Source organism: Antedon bifida, chromosome 7 (genome assembly GCF_963402885.1).
Source record: "Antedon bifida chromosome 7, ecAntBifi1.1, whole genome shotgun sequence".
Taxonomy (NCBI): domain Eukaryota; kingdom Metazoa; phylum Echinodermata; class Crinoidea; order Comatulida; family Antedonidae; genus Antedon; species Antedon bifida.
In genome coordinates this window covers 8,001,982-8,021,088 of record NC_136232.1, presented here as the reverse complement: position 1 = coordinate 8,021,088, position 19,107 = coordinate 8,001,982, and the positions used below count along the sequence as shown (strand labels likewise).

Below are 19,107 nucleotides of genomic sequence, written 5' to 3'. Positions count from 1 at the left end.
GAGGTGCACAACTTCACGTAAATGCCCATATGTTGTCAAAGTTATGAAATGTTATGTTTACACATTTTAGAGGAACACGACTCACAAAAAGGAAGGAAGGAAAGAAGAATAATACAGAAAAAAAATATTGATCTCATACAATTACAAGGAGTTATCCGCTTGGTATACCAAGCGGATAACTAATAATAATTTTCTTTACACATATCCTCAGCCTATTATTGCAAGGAACATCAATCGCAACAACAAAACCAGCTTTGCTACATCTGCAAAGAAAACCTTCCCTCCAAAGGGAGCGTGCCTTTGTACCAGTGTAGATGGTGTAGAAGAAGCACTAGTAGAAGATGTATTTTCATTAAGACGGACTGACTGACTGGATAAATATTCTTAACTTTTGACAAATCAGATATATACTGTATAAGCCTATGAAAAAGTTCTAAATTGATCTCTCCACTCTGTTCTGCTTTACTCTACATTTTAGATTGAAATTCGTACCATATCAAACAGTTTAAAGAAAATAAATTTCTTGAAAAACATGTCATCACAGAATTAAAAACTTACAGGTACTTACTCTGTGGTTTAGTAAATACCAATTTTCAATCGACTTTCATTCAATATTGTCGGCAAAACATTACCATATCAAGCAATTTAAATTCTTGAAAAACATGTCATCACATAATTAAAATCTTACTTTAATGCTCTCTGTGGTTTCAGTAAATGCCAATTTTCAATCGACTTCCATTTAATATTGTCGGCAAAACATTGTCTTTCAAAAAATTCAGCAAATCCTTCTTTATCTCTGGTATATCGACCATTCTACGTTTTTTGAGATCGCGAAAGTTCCAGTCCAAAATGACATATTTGACGGCAGTAATGTCCAAGGCATCTTGGTCAATGAGTGATGACACACGGTTCGGAGTACCGACAGCAAAATGGACTTTGTTTTTTGACAAAAATTTTGATTGCTCTGAAATCTATTAATATAATATTAAATAATGCAACTTCACTTATAGTAATAATAATTATATCATCATCATCATCATAATAACATCATATAAACAAGAAGTGGTAAAGGTATTGAAAAAAGTGTAGGCAGGGCAAGTCTAGTGCAGGTGGCATGTGGGCTAGTATCAGCTAACTACTACAGTAGGCTAGTGAAAAATGAATTTCCTCGTTTATACTTACTTTCATATGTTTCGCAAATAGCTTGGCAGAAGTGCACTTTCCTTTAAAGTTATTTGCTTGTCGATTTAAATCTACCGCCCTCTTTGCTGCGGATGTTATAACTAAAACTATTGGAGATTTCGTCTTCAACTCATCTGAGGCAGACAGCTTCTTCCATTTTCGTATTGTACAAGTTAAGTACGTTGATAGATCATTTAAATATTCATTGTGTGGAAGAAAATTTTCTTCTGAAAAAAAAAAGTATTTTAAAGTTTAGGATAATGTACCAAAAAAAGGGAAAAACCAATTATTACTAAACTTTAAAACAGAATAGCAACAAAGGCATGGTTCTGGATTGCACATTTAAACTTTTCTATGTATTGTACAGTCGACTTTCCCAATACTGGACACCTTTGGGCTGGCCTAATATGTCTGGCTTTCTGGAAAGTCTGGTATTCGGAATGTGTTTTTAATGGTACAACAGAATTTGGAACCTTTAGAACCTTGAAAAAAGTCTGGCTTTTTGGGAGAGTTTTTGGTTTTAAGAGAGTCCGCTATTGGGAGAGTTGACTGTATTAGGCATTTTTGATTTTGTGTGATAAATAAAAATATAAGACTCAACATAAATAGTATACTTTATTTTGCATTACTTGTTTTACATTTTTTGACCTTTCAAAGGATGACCCAGCTTGTTTAGATCAATTGTTTATTGTAAGTAAAAGTAAGTAAGTAAAACGACTTACCAGACAATATTAAGTCTTCAAACTCTATAACTGGAATCTTTCCTTTAAAGTAATCGCGTAAAGACCCAACTACATCGCTCCATTGCCCTGCAGATTCTTTAACTTCTATCTCTTCAGTTTTCTTCTTTTTAGGCTAGGTAAAACAAAACATAGTTTATTATTTAATTTCAACCCAAAGTCTCAAATAACCATATCAAATGTGTGACTTTTGTTGAGGTCATGATAAGGTCATCCTGCTTAAAGCGTGGTTCCCACTAGAACACACCGACGTATTGACGCTAAGTGCTGTATTGCATAATCACAAGTGGGAACCGACTATATGTATATGTAATAGTGCTGCAAACATTGCATGTTTGATTTCACGCAGACAGTGCAAATACAATTAAAGGAAGGGCATTTTCTTATGTAGGTTGCGTCGCTAGTGGGAACCAAGCTGTAATGATCTTTTACCACACTTAACCTTGATTATTGCGTGTCAGTATATACTATTATTGTTATTACCTTCTTCTTTTTCTTTGCTTGTTCACTTGTCTCCTCTGCCACAGCCACTGTATCATCATAACTTCTTTTCTTATTCCCAGTGCCTTTTACTTTGCCTTTTGAATTTGAAACATCTGTTGAATGATAGGAACAAATTTCTATAGTAATTGCCCAAATGAAATGTAGCAGTAATACTAAAATTGTATGACAATTATTTATTTTAGGCCTAGGCTATGCAATCCAAATAAAGACAAAACGTAAAAACTGAAATCATCATTTATTTAATTTTATTAATAACATAACATAAATAATTGAGTCTATTCTTAATCAAATAATATAGTTCACCACCTCATCTTCCAACTACTTCACCACAATCAGCCGCGACCGAAATGAAAAGCGACCGAAATTAGGAACGAACTACCTCCAAATATACAGAACATTGAAGAAACTGAATCTTTCAAGGAAGCATTAAAGAATAAAGGAACACTTAAAAAACATATCACCTGAAACCAGAGACTAAATAACAAAGACCCCGCATGCGCACAAACCCTGCTTGTTTTGATCCTTAAGGATCGTTAAGCAGTAACCGAAAGAAGAAGAAGAAGAAGAAGGCCTAGTCGGCAAATTTCTGCAGTGCTGGGAAATACATAGAACTAGAAAGGGCTAGGCTAGGCCTAGAGGTAGGCCTAACCTAGAGGCCTATATTGTTTACTAAATAGAGACCTCTTATTAAAATCTAGCACTAATAAGAGATATCGCAAATGTTGCTCTAAAAAGGGAAGTTTCATGTAAAATCTTGTTATACCATATTCTTGTTCTTTATCGGCGTCTTTTTCAGTTTGTTCTTTTTCTGTCAACCACCACTCGTTGTCCAAATCGTCGCCCATGCTTGTTTTTGTCGTCTGCTGACTTTTTTCTCGTCACTTATAGAGGGGGTGCTCTAGAAAAATGAGGTGGTCAAAAAATTAAAAACATTAAAAAAGTTAACGATAGTAGGCCTAGCCTCTTGTAGGTCTTGCCTAATATTAGTGTTTTCAGATGTCCAGATGATATGGAGAACAAACCTATTGTAACGTGTACGTTTTTCTTTATTCTTCTTCACATTGCAATTGTTTTTGTCTGTATACAGGCATATTTAGTTGTATTTATTGTAGTATGAAGCCTAACCTTAGCTGGAGCCTCAATGAACAAAGGGAAAATAATTGATCGCTCTCAACATTTTTGATAACAGCATTTTAACAGGAAGTGATCCCCTTCCCCTACAAATTTTCTCAAGGCTAATTCTGGCTAGTTATGCAAATAAACTTTCTATTTTTGTGATAGATGAATAGTAAGATCAAATTTAAATAGGAATTTTATGCCTTAAAAAAATTGATTAATTAATAATTAGCCTAATTATTATAATAAAACATTTAATTTTTGTTTAATTTGTTTTATATTTAATTACACTTTCAGATTAATGGATTTTAACCTTTTATACCGATTTTTTTAAATCAGTTTAGATTCGATTTTATCCCTCAACCTTTCTTTATAATTATATGCTAATTTTTTAAATTATATATAATTTAATATTTAATAAAAATATATTGTACCAATTTTTGACAACTTGCAGGTCATGGTGAGCAAGAACTTTTTAAGTCGCTCCACCCTGAGTTGATACAGAGTCTGCCAAGAGATACTGTTGAATGGCGAAGGTAAGTGATAACATTTAATCTTTTTTATTGCGAAAATTAAATTGGAGGGTGGTAAACTATTTATTCATTCAGTAACTTATATTCATTCATCGTGACTTCAATGATCGATCATCAAATAGTTGTTCAGTAAGTTGATATATTAAATTTGTATAGTGTAGGTTGTACAATTAACATTTTTTGTCTATCAGACCATTCTATAATTTGTTATTCATCTTGGTCTCTGAGCACCTTCGTATAGTCTGAAAATAAATCATGATCATAAAATATTATATTATAGAAAGTTTATTTTACAAATAATGTTATGTTTGATTGTACAGGTCATATGGCAGAGCACCAAAGACGATATCTGTAGATGTGCAGTTTGTTCCGTTTTCAATTGACATCTTACAATATGAGGGCAGCAGACAGCTTCTACATCAATCGTTCTTTCATTTGTATTGGACCGAATGCCCGGTGTGTTCATTGTTCTTTTTTTAAATGCATTTATTTTGTGTATGCCAAGATTAGCAAGCGAACATAGTCCAAAGTGGGTTAAATGTTAATAATTCAGAAATGTCAAATAATCCAAAAAAATCTTGTTTGATATAGGTCCTCTCTTCATCTCACTAATTATTGATTTTCATACTTTAAATATAATTAGAAAATAGTAATGAAAATTAAACAGGATTTTGCACAATACTGTAATAGGTTTTTATTCAGATAAATGATAGTAACAATTCTTGATTAATAAGGAATTCCTTTGGAAGTCCCCTTTAATATCTAATTGGAAATTACTTTGAAAGTCCCCTTTAATATCTAATTTGAAATTATTCGGTTATCTACATTATCATGCAATATAACCTTATTTTTATTTATTATCTTTCATTTAGGATGTTGATGCTTACAAGATTGTCGTCAAAGAAGAGATATCAAAATGGCAACAGTTGCTCAGAGAGAAGAACATCAATGATTGGATGATAGTTCTTGTAGAAGCGAGCAACCCAAAGCGTGGACAGAAAACGAAATTGCTACCACGGACCTCGGTGTTTGACAAAATTAAGAATGACTTTTGTAGCAAACAATCAGACAGGCAAGTTTACCGCTGATTACTGTGAATGTAAAACTTTGTCTACAATGCCAAACTAGTTTTCTCACAAAAAAAAGTGTGATGTGCCCAAATATGGTAGTGATGTGCCCAAATATGGTAGTGATATGCCCAAATATGGTAGTGATATAACATCATCAAGTCCATATTTTTTGTAATTTTTAAACAGATGTATAGTTTTACATGAGCCAAATAATCCAGTTCCGTCAGTGAGGTCGCAAGAATCTTGGAACGTGTTTCTGACACGCCTTCGGCAGCTGCTTCTCACCTCGTATAATCGCAATCTTGGCAAGTTCGAGGAAAAAATGAGGGCAGAACGAGAAAGGCGAAATGAACCTGGCTGGGATTTCAATCAGTATTTTCTTCTACAGGTTTGTAGTGTTTTTGAATTTCAAAAGTGGAACTGTGGCTTGGTGGTTAACTTGCTTACAAATCCCAGGTTCTTTGGTTCAAATCCTGTCAGAGTTCCATGATTTTTCTGATGGCCAATACAGTGCCACTACCTATTCCTCATATGAGACTTAGTTTAGAAGGGATGAGTTCCTAATAATACTGTAATTGGCAAGTCATGAACCACTGTTGGATGATAGAAATCATTTTTTATTAATTGTACAAATTTAAAGTCAAGTTTAGGTACTTAAATTATTTTGAGAATTACTTGTTACTTATTTTTTTAATATTATATAGGAAGAGCTAGCATTCGTTTATGAGATGCTACGACAGTACGACGAAGCACTTGTGCAATATGATGAGCTTGACGCACTTTTCTCGCAATTTGTTATCAACTCCCAAGCTGCAAGTAAGTACACTTTAGATTTGATTTATTTCCATACCATGTGACACATAAAGAACAGCACATATATGAGTACATCACATTTTTTGTCACATAAAGTTTGATAGTGTAGACAGAGCTTTAGAGATTAAGGGGAAAACTTCGGGTGTGTTCTCATAATATTAATAGACAGAAACATGGGGTTATTTTGCATTTATATTATTTTGTTATGAAACAAATTATATTTTGTTTGTAACAGAAGCACCTGATTGGCTGATTAAGTTTCAAGGTAACTGTACAAGGTGGGATGGCTTGGATCTGTCCCGACCGATAAATCAACAAATTCGAGATCTGATCAAGACGGGCAAACCGACACTCCTAGACATCAGAAACTACTTGTTCTCACGCCAGTGTGTGCTCCTACTCTTCCTCAATCGACCTCTTGAGGTCGCCAATAGAACGATTGCTTTTCTTTACAATTGTGTTCAAGAACTACGGATTCTAGAGGTACTGGAAATCAAACTTTATCTCACCTACTTTGATCAATCAGATTACAGTATCGATAGTGGCGCAGTAGCTTGTTGGTTAAAATGTTTTCCTTCTAATCCCAAGGTCCAGGGTTCAATCCTATTACCAATTACTTTTCTTTATAATTGTGTTCAAGAACTACAGATTGTAGAGGTATTGGAAATCAAACTTTATCTCGACTACTTCGATTAATCATGTGTCGGGTTACAGTATTATATAGTGGCACAGTAGCTTGATGGTTAAAATGTTTGCCTTCCTATTTCAAAATTCAGGGTTCAATCCTGACGAATACGAATACGAATACGAATACGAATAGAACTTTATTGCAATCAAACGAAAGATTGAAGTTTAACAAAAGCGTTTCACTCAGAAAAATAAAATGCAATATACAAATATAAAAGACATTCAGAAATGTAGAACATACAATCAAAAAATTAAAACAAAATTACAATTAAAAATCACTTATTATAAAAACAATAAATATAAAATTCAAATTGTTAAAGACATAGGCCTGCAGGATAAAAATTTAAAAGTATTAAAAATGTTTACAAATTTAAAAAATGTTAAAAACTTCAAAAATTTTCAATAATATTTACACACAAAGGTACGGAAGGTCGCGGAAACATAACACAAAATGTTTACCATTTTTGGAATAATCCGTGATTAATAATAAACGTTTTTGAACGGTTAGTTTTAACTCTAGGGATACAGAACTCACGGAGTCTTCTAAGATTATAAGCAGCAGAAGGAGCCTCCGGTAACAAATGATTCAATCTGTGACTGGGGTCTTTGATTTTAACAAAAAAATCCTTGCACAGTCGAACACGGCGGTCTTCTAAGGTAGAAAAACCAAGGAAGCTGCGGGCATCGGAATAAGTAGCATGCGGAAAAATACATTTAAAGGCCCTTCTCTGAATTTGTTCAAGTTGTTGATTCTGTTGCTTCGTAATATTTGATCCCCAAACTGGGGCCGCATATTCTAATATTGGTCTAATGATACTAGTATAAAATTGGACAAGTGCGGGGGCATCCAGGCCTGCCCTCCGCACCTGTTTGAGAAAGTACATTCTAGAATTACATTTACTAATCATTTGATCAATATGAGGTTGCCATGACAAATTATGAGAAATAATTACACCAAGAAGTTTAAATTCGTCAACACGTTCCAGATTACCATCTCCAACATGGAGTGGCTCAAAAGCAGTCTTTGACCTTTTACAACTAATTCTCATCTCTTTCGTTTTCTTAAAATTAAGGTACATATTGTTATCCTTAGCCCACTGGACAGTTTCGTCAAGAGTGGTTTGGAGTACAGTTGCCCCATCGTTGCCGACGCGTTCATGGATGGAGGTGTCGTCCATGTATTTCATGCACGGCACCCCATCCAGAAGATCGTCGACAAAGATGATAAACAACATGGGCCCCAACCAGGATCCTTGGGGGATACCACCCTTGACGACTGTCCAAGGGGACAATTCATCGCCTAGTTTAACACGTTGTTTTCTATCACATAGAAAAGCATAGATCCAAGAGATTAGATGGTCTTCGACCCCTAAATTATACAACTTATCAATTAATATATTATGGTCAATTAAATCATAAGCCTTTTTGAAATCAAGCAATAATAATCTCATTTCATCTCCTTGGTCAGTAGCATTAAAGCATTCGGTTAACAAAAGTATAAGAGCGTCAGTGGTAGACACACCCTTAGAGCAACCAAATTGATTCAACTTGATTTTATCTTTAATTTGGACCCAAATCATTTCCCCTACGATCCCTTCAATAACTTTCATGGTGGTGGAAGTCAGCGAAATAGGACGCAAGTCATTCTCAAGAACCTTAGGTGGGTTAACCTTTGGAATGGGGATTATATCGGCTGACTTCCAAAGCATGGGGAGAACCCCTTCCCTTAAACTGGAGTTAACTATTGCACTTATTGGCTTGGAAAGGACATTGGCAAAATCACGTAGTACCCACGGAGGGATTCCGTCCGGGCCTGGGGCTTTATTACATTTCACAAGTTTAAGCTTAGACTCAATTGTCTCTGGCGTGATAATTAAATGGGGTGGTACTACAGTGTTACAATCATTGGTTTTTGGTTCAAGAGGTTTGAACTCAGAAGTCAGGGACTGGAAAAAACCACTAATTTTCGTGGTAAGATCGTATACGTTCCCGTTACATAATTCATTGACCTAGTAATAGAGTTGTAACTCATGACTCTTTCTTTATTCCTTTATTTATATTCATTCATTTTATTTGCACAAAGCAAAATTTAAAATATGATAAAATATGTAGTTTAATAGAAATAATATAATAATAGTTTATGTGTTGTATCTGGAGAAATCAAATAAGCTCAGAGAGCTTTAAGAAAGAGAGGTTCCACCAGGGAAAAAAGTTTTTAAAATGTTTATAGCCAAGGACAAACAGAGGTTACAGATAATCAATCAAAACTTATTTTATATAGATTAGCATGCCAGTTGGAAGTATTGATTGTTGGGTGTTGCTAAGCAGCTTAGAGATTCTTGACATGTGTGAGAAACGAGCTACGAGTAACTATCGAGAGTCATACTCATACTACAGTGCAAGTCTACGAGCCTACGCTCAGAGTAAGGTAAAAAAAGAGCTTTAATATCATTAAAAAAAATCTATACAAAACTATTTTCTTTTAAGTAATCTTTAAGGTCAATTGACTTCAGACGAGCGGTAATGGTAAACGGAAATACACGTAGCTTGTCCCAAATAGAACATGTATTTATCCTGAGTGAAAACCGTCCGTCCGCTCCGCGTAGTGTGTAAAAGGTCATAATGAATAACATAGGTTCTATATTTTTATTCCCATTACCGCTCGTCGGTGTGGCCTTTAAAAAAACAAGTTTTACTTTCTGTTAAATTTAGTTGCATCAGCTAGGCCTACTATGTGGTTTGATGCCTGATACAGAACCCACATCGGAGCAACTGAATATGGTTGTTGAGTTGTTGTCTGGCATGGGACATGTCCAACCACTCCAGCCTAAGACCTACAACTCACAGCAGAAGTTGAGAGAAGCACTAAGTTCTAAGGAAGCTTTTCAGAAAACCTACTTAGTAAGTTACTTCACAAAATTAAAAATTATAAAATGGATGAAAAGAGTTGTTATCCAACATACATGATGGACCCAGTGGTCTAGTGTAAATCTCTGCCTACACTATCAAACTAATTTGACAAAAAAAAGTGTGATGTGCCCAAATAGGTTAGTGATATTCCCAAATATGGTAGTGATATGACATCATCCATATATCCATATATGGGCATCACATCACATTAAAGTTTGATAGTGTAGACAGATCTAGTTTATAAGTTTAGGTTGGAAAAACTGTTTTTTAACGTCACAGGTTCTATCTTTGCCATTTTAATAGGAACTTTCTGAAATTGCGATGGGCACTTTTAAACATATTGGCAGGCAACGCTCGGCAAAAATGATGGGAAAGAATCTTGCAGCTTTTTACATGTAAGTATCGTTATTTTAAACAAATACAAAAACAACGATCAATGATAAAAGTGCCTTATGTAGTAAGGATATCGTATAAACGTTATTCAATTTGTTACTTTCTCAGGAAGAGAGGTGAAACAGCGAAAGCAGAGGGTTTCCTATCAGATGCTTTGAAGATCTACGTGAAAGAAGGCTGGAAAAAAATAGAAGTTGATACAAGAAAAGAATTAGCAACTTGTCAAAAGAGCATGGGAAATACCAACAAATATCCTTTTTTTTTATATATTTACTGCCAAGGATAACCATAAGCGAATTCATTCACAGGTGGCAATCTCGTTCACAAGACAAACATATACACAAGATGCTCTACATAAACAAAGTCTTAAATTACAAGTCTTTTCTTTAGAAAAATTCCTGACATATGACACGACTTGAACCCAAGAACCTTGGATTGATTAGCAGCCAATCATCATAACCACCAAGCCACAACTCTACTCGAGTCTTCATTCCTAAGCTCATAAGTGAATTTCAATGTGACTTACTTAAGAGTTAAGCCACAAAAATATCTTAGGCCAGGATCAAGGAACCCCTTTATAAAGTAACAGTCTTTAAAACTGCAATTAGAATTTCCCTTAACTTCATCTCACATATATGAAGTCCTGTGCTATTCTTGCAAGTGAAGAAGAGATTTCAAAAGAAGACAAAGATCATTTCTTTAATGAAATGATGGTGGCTGCTGAGGAAATAAATGAATCTGAAAATTCAGGTAAGGAACATTTAAGAATCGTACCAATCTAACAACAGGACACTAAGCTAGTTTGGCCAGTTGTATTGTTGTTAGATTGCCTTGATCGTACTGTGGTCTAAATATGGGTGGAACTTTTGCACTATGTATGCACATTGGCTAGGCCTTGTAATATAACTTTTTAAAGCCTATTCACTAAAAATAAATGGTAAATAAATGGCATCTTACAATCAAACAGCATTTTAATTTTTAATCATAATTTTACATGACACATGTTTGTTACAGATCATAAAAAGAGATGCATTAAGTCTGTAAAAGTAATTAAGTGTTTGGAGGAGGAAGGTAATAGTAACTATATATGTTAAAGGGGTAGTACACTAGAATTTAGCAAAGGTGGTGGTGGTATTGTGCTGGTAGTTACCAATCATGGTGGTGGTTGTATTAATAGTGGTGGCAGTATTCTATTTTATTCTATGCAAGTTTTTATATCACGCCCTACAAAGAACAGAGCGCCTAACAATAAGTACACTACTACCGTAATTAATTAAAAAGAAAAGTTGTAAGTTGACGTTTAAATAGAGGTGCCGAATTCGCTCCTATTGATGTCAGTGGTACAATATCGTTGAAAAAGACTAATTTTATTCATATTTTGTTCACCTTTTTTGCCATTTTTGTTTATAGAGGGTAACCCTTTTAACTGGACAATAAAGAACAAAACAAAAAAAACTAAATAATCAATTGTATATAGGTGTAACACTTCACACTAAATTCATCATACTGTATGAAATATTGTTTTATTTTAGAAAATAACATAGTTGCACTGGAACAAGTTTTTACTATTGAATCAATGGGCATCACCCCCTCTGATGGCAGATTAACACATGGCCAAGAAGGATCCATCACCGTTTGCATCAAGAGTGGTTTTCCGAAACCAGTTACCATTGATCAAACCGTGTTCTCCTTAAGCTCGGAGCAGGTTGATAAGACACCATCGCCACAGACGCCACTCCCCGGGATGGTATCATCGTCAAAGCGCGAACCTTTTGCATTCGAGGAAGAGGTACGGTTGTCGGAAGGCAAGGAAGCGGTAGAAGCCAGTAGTTTTTTGTGCGTTAACGCTCAGAAGGCGTTGCAACGAGAGGATAGCACCTCGTCACTGGTTCTTAAGGAATTGGATCTACAATGTAAAGAGTATAAAATTAACATTGAACATCAGAATACAGTTTTAGAACCTGGAATAAACAACATGGAGTTTAAATTTGAAGTAGGTGATTTTTTAACTTTTTTTTGTTCATTTCATTTTATTTAAAATTCAATGCATTATAAACATCATATGTTTTCTATTAGGTTGATAGATAAATCTTTGTCTAAATTTATTATCTTAGGCAAAAGAGAATGGAATGATAGAAGGCCAGCAGTTATGGATGAAAATCAAAGGTCTGGAGTTCCTACTACCAAAATTGACCTTTGAAACAAGGTTCTTAGTGAACACACAGGAGCCAAAGGTCATTGTTGCTGCAAATAATAGTAAGTGACATACTATTGGAACTTTGTGATATTTCTTAGTAACTTTATTCAATCATCATAAAAAAAAAATGAAAAATTATCAAAATTTGGTGTCACATGAATTTCAATTGCATAACTTGTATCTTTTCAGGTCACCCTCTGTTGGCAGGAGTTCCTCAGGATCTTAAGGTTTTCATCTCTACAGGGTATTACAGTATCAAGTCATGTGATACCATTTCCATCCAGACGATTGGTCAACTCGAGATACTTAATAAGAAAGAGTCAACGTATAGCATCATACCATGTAGCAAGGGCGCTGATATCAATCTACCCGAGACAGATGCGTATAACGAGACGGAGCTTATAATGATGGTGAGGGCACCTCTAACATCTGTAGGAGCAGACAATGATGAGGAAACAAACCAACTGGAACAAAAGGTAATTATTAATAATTATTAATTAAATTAAATTGACAAAAAGAACTCTTTTTTCTTTTAATATTTGTGTAATTTTTTGCTTTTCAACCTTTATTTCTATAGATGACGTTATGGTGTCCGTGGGCTGAAACTGTTGTATCCACCTTAAATTTCCAACAGCCATTCAAGATAAGCCATAACCTAAGAACAGCGGGCAAAAGGTATGAAGTTCAGTTGGCCTATAGCTTACTTAACCTACCAACATTTCATTTTAGCCTTATTTACTGATCCAACGTTTATATCTTAATATATTTATACTCGCACTGATGAAGGGCTAGTGTTGCCCGAAAGCTCTGCAATTTGTTCTGGCTGTTTTACTTTATCAATTTGATTTAGCTTTTTGCTTATTTAATTTTGTATCTCCATTAACATCCAGCCACTGATATCCACAGCATTGTCATTTTTCAGTGCTTATTTTATTTTGTATCTCCATTGAGATCCAGCCACTGATACCCACAGCATTGTCATTTTTCAGTGCTTATTTTATTTTGTATCTCCATTGAGATCCAGCCACTGGTACCCACAGCATTGTCATTTTTCAGTGCTTATTTTATTTTGTATCTCCATTGAGATCCAGCCACTGATACCCACAGCATTGTCATTTTTTCAGTGCTTATTTTATTCGTATCTTCATTGAGATTCAGTCACTGATACCCCAGCATTGTCATTTTTTCAGTAATTTGCCTTTGGATTTATATCTTATCTTATTTATATAGTATATATATCTTTTAATAACAGAAAGTTCATTCAAGTGTCTGTAGAAAATGTATGCCATGCAAAGTTCCGCTTGACTGATCCAGAGCTTAAATCTCCTAACCAATCAAATATTACCTTGCAACATCTACACCAGCCAGTGGAAAAGGTTTGAATGTTAAACATAACTTTAAGCTCTGTCTACACTATCAAACTAGTTTGATAAACAAAGTGTGATGTGCCCAAAAATGGTAGTAATATGCTTAAATATGGTAGTGATATGACATCATCATGATCATATATGGGCACATCTCAATTTTTTGTCACATAAAGTTTGATAGTGTAGACAGCTTAAGATAAATTACCAAAGCAAAAAAGTTTGTTTACTCAATCCAGTATGCTAATTCTGTTTTTTATTTATTGTAGGTGTTGCTACCATCATGCACAATGTCGTACATGTGGACACTTGTCTCCGATGACACACTACCAGATTCTCTGCAGTGCCAGTTTACAATTAAGTACGAGCTTATATACCCAACACCGCCGATAGACATGCATCAAGTTCACACGTACAGCTTTACGTTACAGGAATTCACAGTATGTTCACATAAATCATTTTCTAAAGCTCTGTCTACACTATCAAACTTTATGTGACAAAACAATGTGCTCATATATGGACATGATGATGTCATATCACTACAGTACCATATTTGGGTACATCACAACCATATTTGGGCACATTACACTTTTTTTTATAAAACTAGTTTGATAGTGCAGACACAGAGCTTTACACATATATAAACATACATACACCATATCTGAGATATAGAGTATAATTCCATTCTCGAGTATAATCTCACCCCCCTCATTTAGACTAAATTCGGACACAAGAATTTTGTTACATCATTTCTATTTTATTTCAGACGCAATACATCATCAGTTCTACGGTTTCTCCAAGCAAGAGCGATCTCATGTGCCGTGCCGGAAAACTCTGCGATCTACAACTCAACATTCAAGTGACCGATGATTCGGTACAAACGGACGTTCCCCTAATGTACGAGTTGGTCACAGATTCAAATATGTGGGCCGTGTGCGGGAAAAATAACGGGCTTCTTACAATAGAGAAGAATTTGACGGAGCTTTCGTTGCAAGTGATACCACTAACGGCTGGATACTTACCACTACCTGGCGTGAAGCTAAGTAGGTATATACAACAGGATATAAGTGAAGGTAAGAATTACTGCATACCTAAGTATGAAGTTGTTCGATTTATATCATGCATAGTACATCACTCTATGTGAGAACTCCTGTAAGAGTTCACAGGATCTAAAGCTCTGTCTACACTATCAAACTAGTTTGACTAGTTATGTGATGTACCAAAATATGGTGGTGATGCCCAAATATGGTAGTGATATGACATCATGATGTGCATATATGGGCACATCACATTTTTTTGTCACATAAAGTGTGATAGTGTAGACAGAGTTTAATAGTATACAGTGTCAATTATTTACATTATTTATTGATCAGTTGTTTAATTTTAAGCAATTTTGAAATGAAAAAATAATCTTGAATATGTATAAATTGCATGATAAAAATGACCCGAACCAAACTCTCTAAAAATGAAATACTAATATTTTGTTTCCACTTGTTGTAGGTACACTACCAGTGACCAAACTAACGATGACCAACATAGATAACAACTCGTCAATAGAGGACGACAAGTTTGACACGCCCGACAGCAGCAATCAAAAGTTACCGTCACTCCAACCGTTTCCTCTTGGGCAGGTGTATCTAAAAAGTCATGCCATGCAGGTACACGTGTTACCAGAGAACAATGAGAGCACTGTCAATGTAGTTCAACCATAATGTAAAGGAGTTACTGCATGTTTGTTGTGGGACCAAGTAAAACTGACAAAATACTGACATTATCATTGAACTAATGACCCACATTTATACATACAATTATTTCTGTGAGTGCAATAGAGCCTTGGCAATGTTAACCTAATGTTTTTCTGTCTTAAACAAGATTGTATGATGAAGATGTATATAATGCATAGTACACCACTCTATGTGAGAACTCATGTAAGAGTTCACAGGATCTAAAGCTCTGTCTACACTATCAAACTAGTGTTAATGCCAATACCCTTTGCTGCTGGTAGCCTGCATGACTTGTCTACACTATCAAACTTTATGTGACAACAAAATGTGATGTGCCTATATATGGGTATGATGATGTCATATCACTACCATATTTGGGCACATCACACTTTTTTTGTCAAACTAGTTTGATAGTGTAGACGGAGCTTTACACCAAATCGAAATTTTTCATAAAAAGTACATCCAAAAAAGTAAACCAATTGTCTGTATACACTTTGCGCTTGATAAGTTGTGCTACATGTTGGCAACTTTGTAGAGCTGTCTTTCAAACAACTACATAACAGGCTTGATGTATTTATGATGAAAATAAACGCATACAGTCAATTACTAGTAGATGAATGTCAAATCATGGAATTTCATTATTTTAAATGCAAATATACAGTTTTATTTGTCAATATGATAATAAGTAATTTTTATTTATTTTATGCCCGTGTAGCATGCCATACGTCTAAGTAATCAATAAAAGAAATATATGAATACAAATTATGTTGCTGTATTTGCATTCACAATTTATAAGGAGTAAATGTTTATACTGTAAAAATATTTATTTTATTTTTATTTATACATTTTAAAAATGAATAGTATCTACAAATGGAAGCACATGAACCAAGGAAATCTAACAGGATGCTGAAAGTTTTTATCTGTGGCTGCGACACAATCAGTTCCACGCCCCTTAACAAACACCACATACCACAGAGAATATGTTTATAGTACAGTACTGTTGGTAATTGTCGCAGCCAGACATAAGATCAAAAGGACTGTTACGAGTTCCTATCTTGGCAAGGAGAGCTCAGTGTCCTGTTGTTAGAGTGCCTTGCACAAACAAAGAACAATTTTTTTTAAAGATTTAAGATATACTGTACATTAAAACTTGCAATTTTCCTGAAACAGGTTCCACTTCCTTCTCAATGAGGATCTCTAATTTTATTGCACCTTCAATACTCTTCCATTTCATTATAAGAAATGACATAAATATCGCCAGAATTAATTCAACTTTGATTTCCTATATTATAAAACATCATGATCGCCATAACAAACCTCTAATTTTCAACAACGGAGGATTTTTTAATTTAATAGTTTCTTTTGGTAATTCAGCGATTTCTAAATAGTCCATAATAAGCATTACTAGTCGATTTACTTGTTCCTCTGTAGGGATCTCGTGCCAGATCTTCATAAAAAATGCTGGAATTGACTCGGAAAGATTTGCCAAAACACGTTGAAAAGATTCAAAATCTCTGTTTTGCTCAACAATATTTAAAAGCCAGTATGAGAAGGCACCCCATTGTGGTGGTTTCTGAAATGGAATAATAGTCTTGTTAGTGGCACTGTGGTTTGGTGTTTTACATGCTTGCTTACCAGTGCCTTGGTTCAAATCCTGACAAATTATTTAATAGGGTGTCTTAAAATGTAGATGAAAAATAGTATTAATTATGCTAAATGGTTAACTGAATTGACTGAATTAGCTTAGATGATTAACTAACCATTATTTTTGTAAGATAAGTATTTTCTCCCGAATCACCAAAGAAGTAGTTGACAGAGATACAGACATCAAGTGATGTCACCTGGTGCCACCAGAATGCTGGAATAAATAACCTGCAAGAACAAATACGTTTAAAGACAAATATCAAATTTCATACCCAGAACAAATGTCAGGGGACACTTTGTTGGGCCCCAACCGTGTCCATTTAATAGCCATTTAATAGGGGTTCTACTATATCATAAATCAGTATGATTTTATATGACTACCAGAATTATATTTTAACTTACATTTGTCCTGGCTTCAAAACACATTCATAGCAAACAGCATTGCGGAAATTTGGATGAACTTTAAAATCAGGGTCATCACAATTAACCTGAGCCTGTATAGTCTTGCCCTTTGACCCTAAATCATTTGGGTACATAGTTGAAAGGTCACAGCCAAAAAGTTTCACTCGCTTACAACCTTTAAGCATCACCAACATCCCATCGTCAGGGTCGAAATGACAATACTCTGTGAAATATAACAATACTCTGTGAAATATAATATTACAAAAACCTAAACGTAGTTTAATACAATTTTACTGTATAATGTAATAATGCTAGTTCAGTAATCCGTTTTGTTGTTTCAAAATAAACTTGCTCTCATACCATAGTGTCCTTTTCTCGCAATCCACATAAAGGGTCCACCATGAACTTTACTGACGTATCCTGGAATTGGTACATCTTCCTGTAATTAAACCAGAATTAATTGTTTAAAAAAAACAATACATTTGTCCGATGTGTGTCATACCTTATGAATACCATGAAGCACCCTTGCGTCAATAAAGTGACTTACCTTTTAGGTGACCATGATGCACCCATTTTGACGCATTGTGACCATGTTGTCATGATATGGTGGATGTTAAAGTGACGGACATTGACACACCATTGTTCATTGATGTTGTAAATGACACATCCATGACGCACCTTTCCCGGGGGTCATATAGTGGGTCATACAATTGATTCAAAAGTGCATTATCTAATTACATACACTTTACCTGAATTTGAGGAAACGCTTTCTTGATGTTCTGTACCGCAAGGTATGAATTAATCGATCGACTATTCTCGGCTCTGATGTCATCTATATATTCTCGAAGGGTGCTTTTCCTTATTTTGTAAATTTTCCCAGCCTGAATAATTCAAATGAATTATTGGGTGAATAAAAGTCATTAGGTAACAAGGAAAATATGAAATTGTAACTAGGTCAATTTGGAAGTTTGATGGTGGGCAGTAAGGTATTAGTGTTTGATCAAATGGGTACTTTTCCTAAAAAAAATGGTTGATTTATATTTATTTACCCTATAATCTGTACAATTTGTGTTTTGTCGAACGAATGTAACGTTATCACCAGCACGTGTACAAAGCGAGTCTAGAGTCCAATTGTACGATGGCCACTTATTTGCAACGTCTGTTATTACTACTGGTATTCCTAAATAAAGTAAACATAAGCAAACAATTATACAGACAGTGTAGGTTTATAAATTTAATAATAAATTTTAAATATATACAGTATAATTAGTTAGGCCATTAGGCCTTTACTATTACTAGCCTAGGCCTATATGAATTGTGAAAGTTTGAGTGATATTTAATTAAAAATATATTATACTCTACGGTCTACACCTACTACTAGACCTAATACTATTAAGAGAGGTTTTTACAACCCACACGATAAATTCAGTTCTGTTCAAAAACTCTAGGCCCTACAGTAATTATTGTCTATATATGCCTAGGAAGGTCCGACGGAGTGCTTTGCTTAGAGTGGTGGGTACGGTACGGTTGGGACTAGGCCTAGCTGTTGAATGATATGTTATAAATAACTGTTAAAAAGCTAAATCACAGTTGGATGCTTTCCAAACCTTTTATAAGATAATTATCTTTGAATAAATTTACAGGCGGTGATGAAATTTCCTGAATTTCAACCAACTTTTGTTCCATGTTTATCTCGTTTCCGTCCGGTCGTCCACGTTTGCCACCGAATCATTCATGCATGACATGGTATGGCGATCCAAGTATGGAACGTCTCCATTTCCAAACGTTTGTTTGATAAAAATGTGTTAATCACACTACTGACATATAA

General features: G+C 34.7%; 3 protein-coding genes across 7 annotated transcripts in view; 1 reads left to right on the top strand and 2 right to left on the bottom strand.

Moving 5' to 3' along the window:
* The window catches only part of LOC144849054 (protein CMSS1-like), a 29,498-nt gene extending 26,203 nt beyond the window's left edge, over positions 1-3,295 (bottom strand). For all 4 annotated transcript variants that reach the window (XM_078706020.1, XM_078706022.1, XM_078706024.1 and 1 more), the window contains exons 1-5: positions 3,190-3,295; positions 2,406-2,518; positions 1,905-2,037; positions 1,183-1,409; positions 689-971 (exon numbers count right to left, since the gene is read on the bottom strand). In XM_078706020.1, the coding sequence (XP_078562146.1) occupies positions 708-971; positions 1,183-1,409; positions 1,905-2,037; positions 2,406-2,518; positions 3,190-3,271 (819 nt within the window). In that variant the 5' untranslated portion in view covers positions 3,272-3,295 and the 3' untranslated portion in view covers positions 689-707. The remainder of the gene's footprint in view (positions 1-688; positions 972-1,182; positions 1,410-1,904; positions 2,038-2,405; positions 2,519-3,189) is intronic.
* Positions 3,296-3,358: 63 nt separating this feature from the next.
* On the top strand, positions 3,359-15,871 carry LOC144849036 (trafficking protein particle complex subunit 10-like). Its single transcript, XM_078705990.1, has 20 exons — positions 3,359-3,460; positions 3,997-4,078; positions 4,396-4,531; positions 4,948-5,147; positions 5,332-5,533; positions 5,850-5,961; positions 6,194-6,441; positions 8,927-9,073; positions 9,358-9,546; positions 9,859-9,950; positions 10,057-10,201; positions 10,584-10,698; positions 11,481-11,941; positions 12,063-12,204; positions 12,335-12,621; positions 12,723-12,820; positions 13,398-13,521; positions 13,779-13,949; positions 14,276-14,582; positions 15,010-15,871. The coding sequence occupies exons 1-20, from the start codon at positions 3,436-3,438 to the stop codon at positions 15,219-15,221; spliced, it is 3,495 nt and encodes a 1,164-aa protein (XP_078562116.1). The 5' UTR covers positions 3,359-3,435; the 3' UTR covers positions 15,222-15,871.
* Positions 15,872-15,926: 55 nt separating this feature from the next.
* Positions 15,927-19,000, bottom strand: LOC144849050 (bifunctional peptidase and arginyl-hydroxylase JMJD5-like). Of its 2 annotated transcripts, none has more exons than XM_078706014.1 (7): positions 18,887-19,000; positions 18,371-18,459; positions 18,029-18,160; positions 17,640-17,718; positions 17,280-17,502; positions 16,994-17,105; positions 15,927-16,806 (listed from the first exon to the last, which is right to left on the bottom strand). In XM_078706014.1, exons 1-7 carry the CDS (start codon positions 18,963-18,965, stop codon positions 16,531-16,533), a joined length of 990 nt encoding a protein of 329 aa, XP_078562140.1. In that variant the 5' UTR covers positions 18,966-19,000; the 3' UTR covers positions 15,927-16,530. The 2 variants fall into 2 exon arrangements, with proteins under 2 accessions (XP_078562140.1, XP_078562139.1); XM_078706013.1 differs by having other exon boundaries at positions 15,931-16,806; positions 18,329-18,459.
* Between the last annotated feature and the right edge of the window lie 107 nt (positions 19,001-19,107).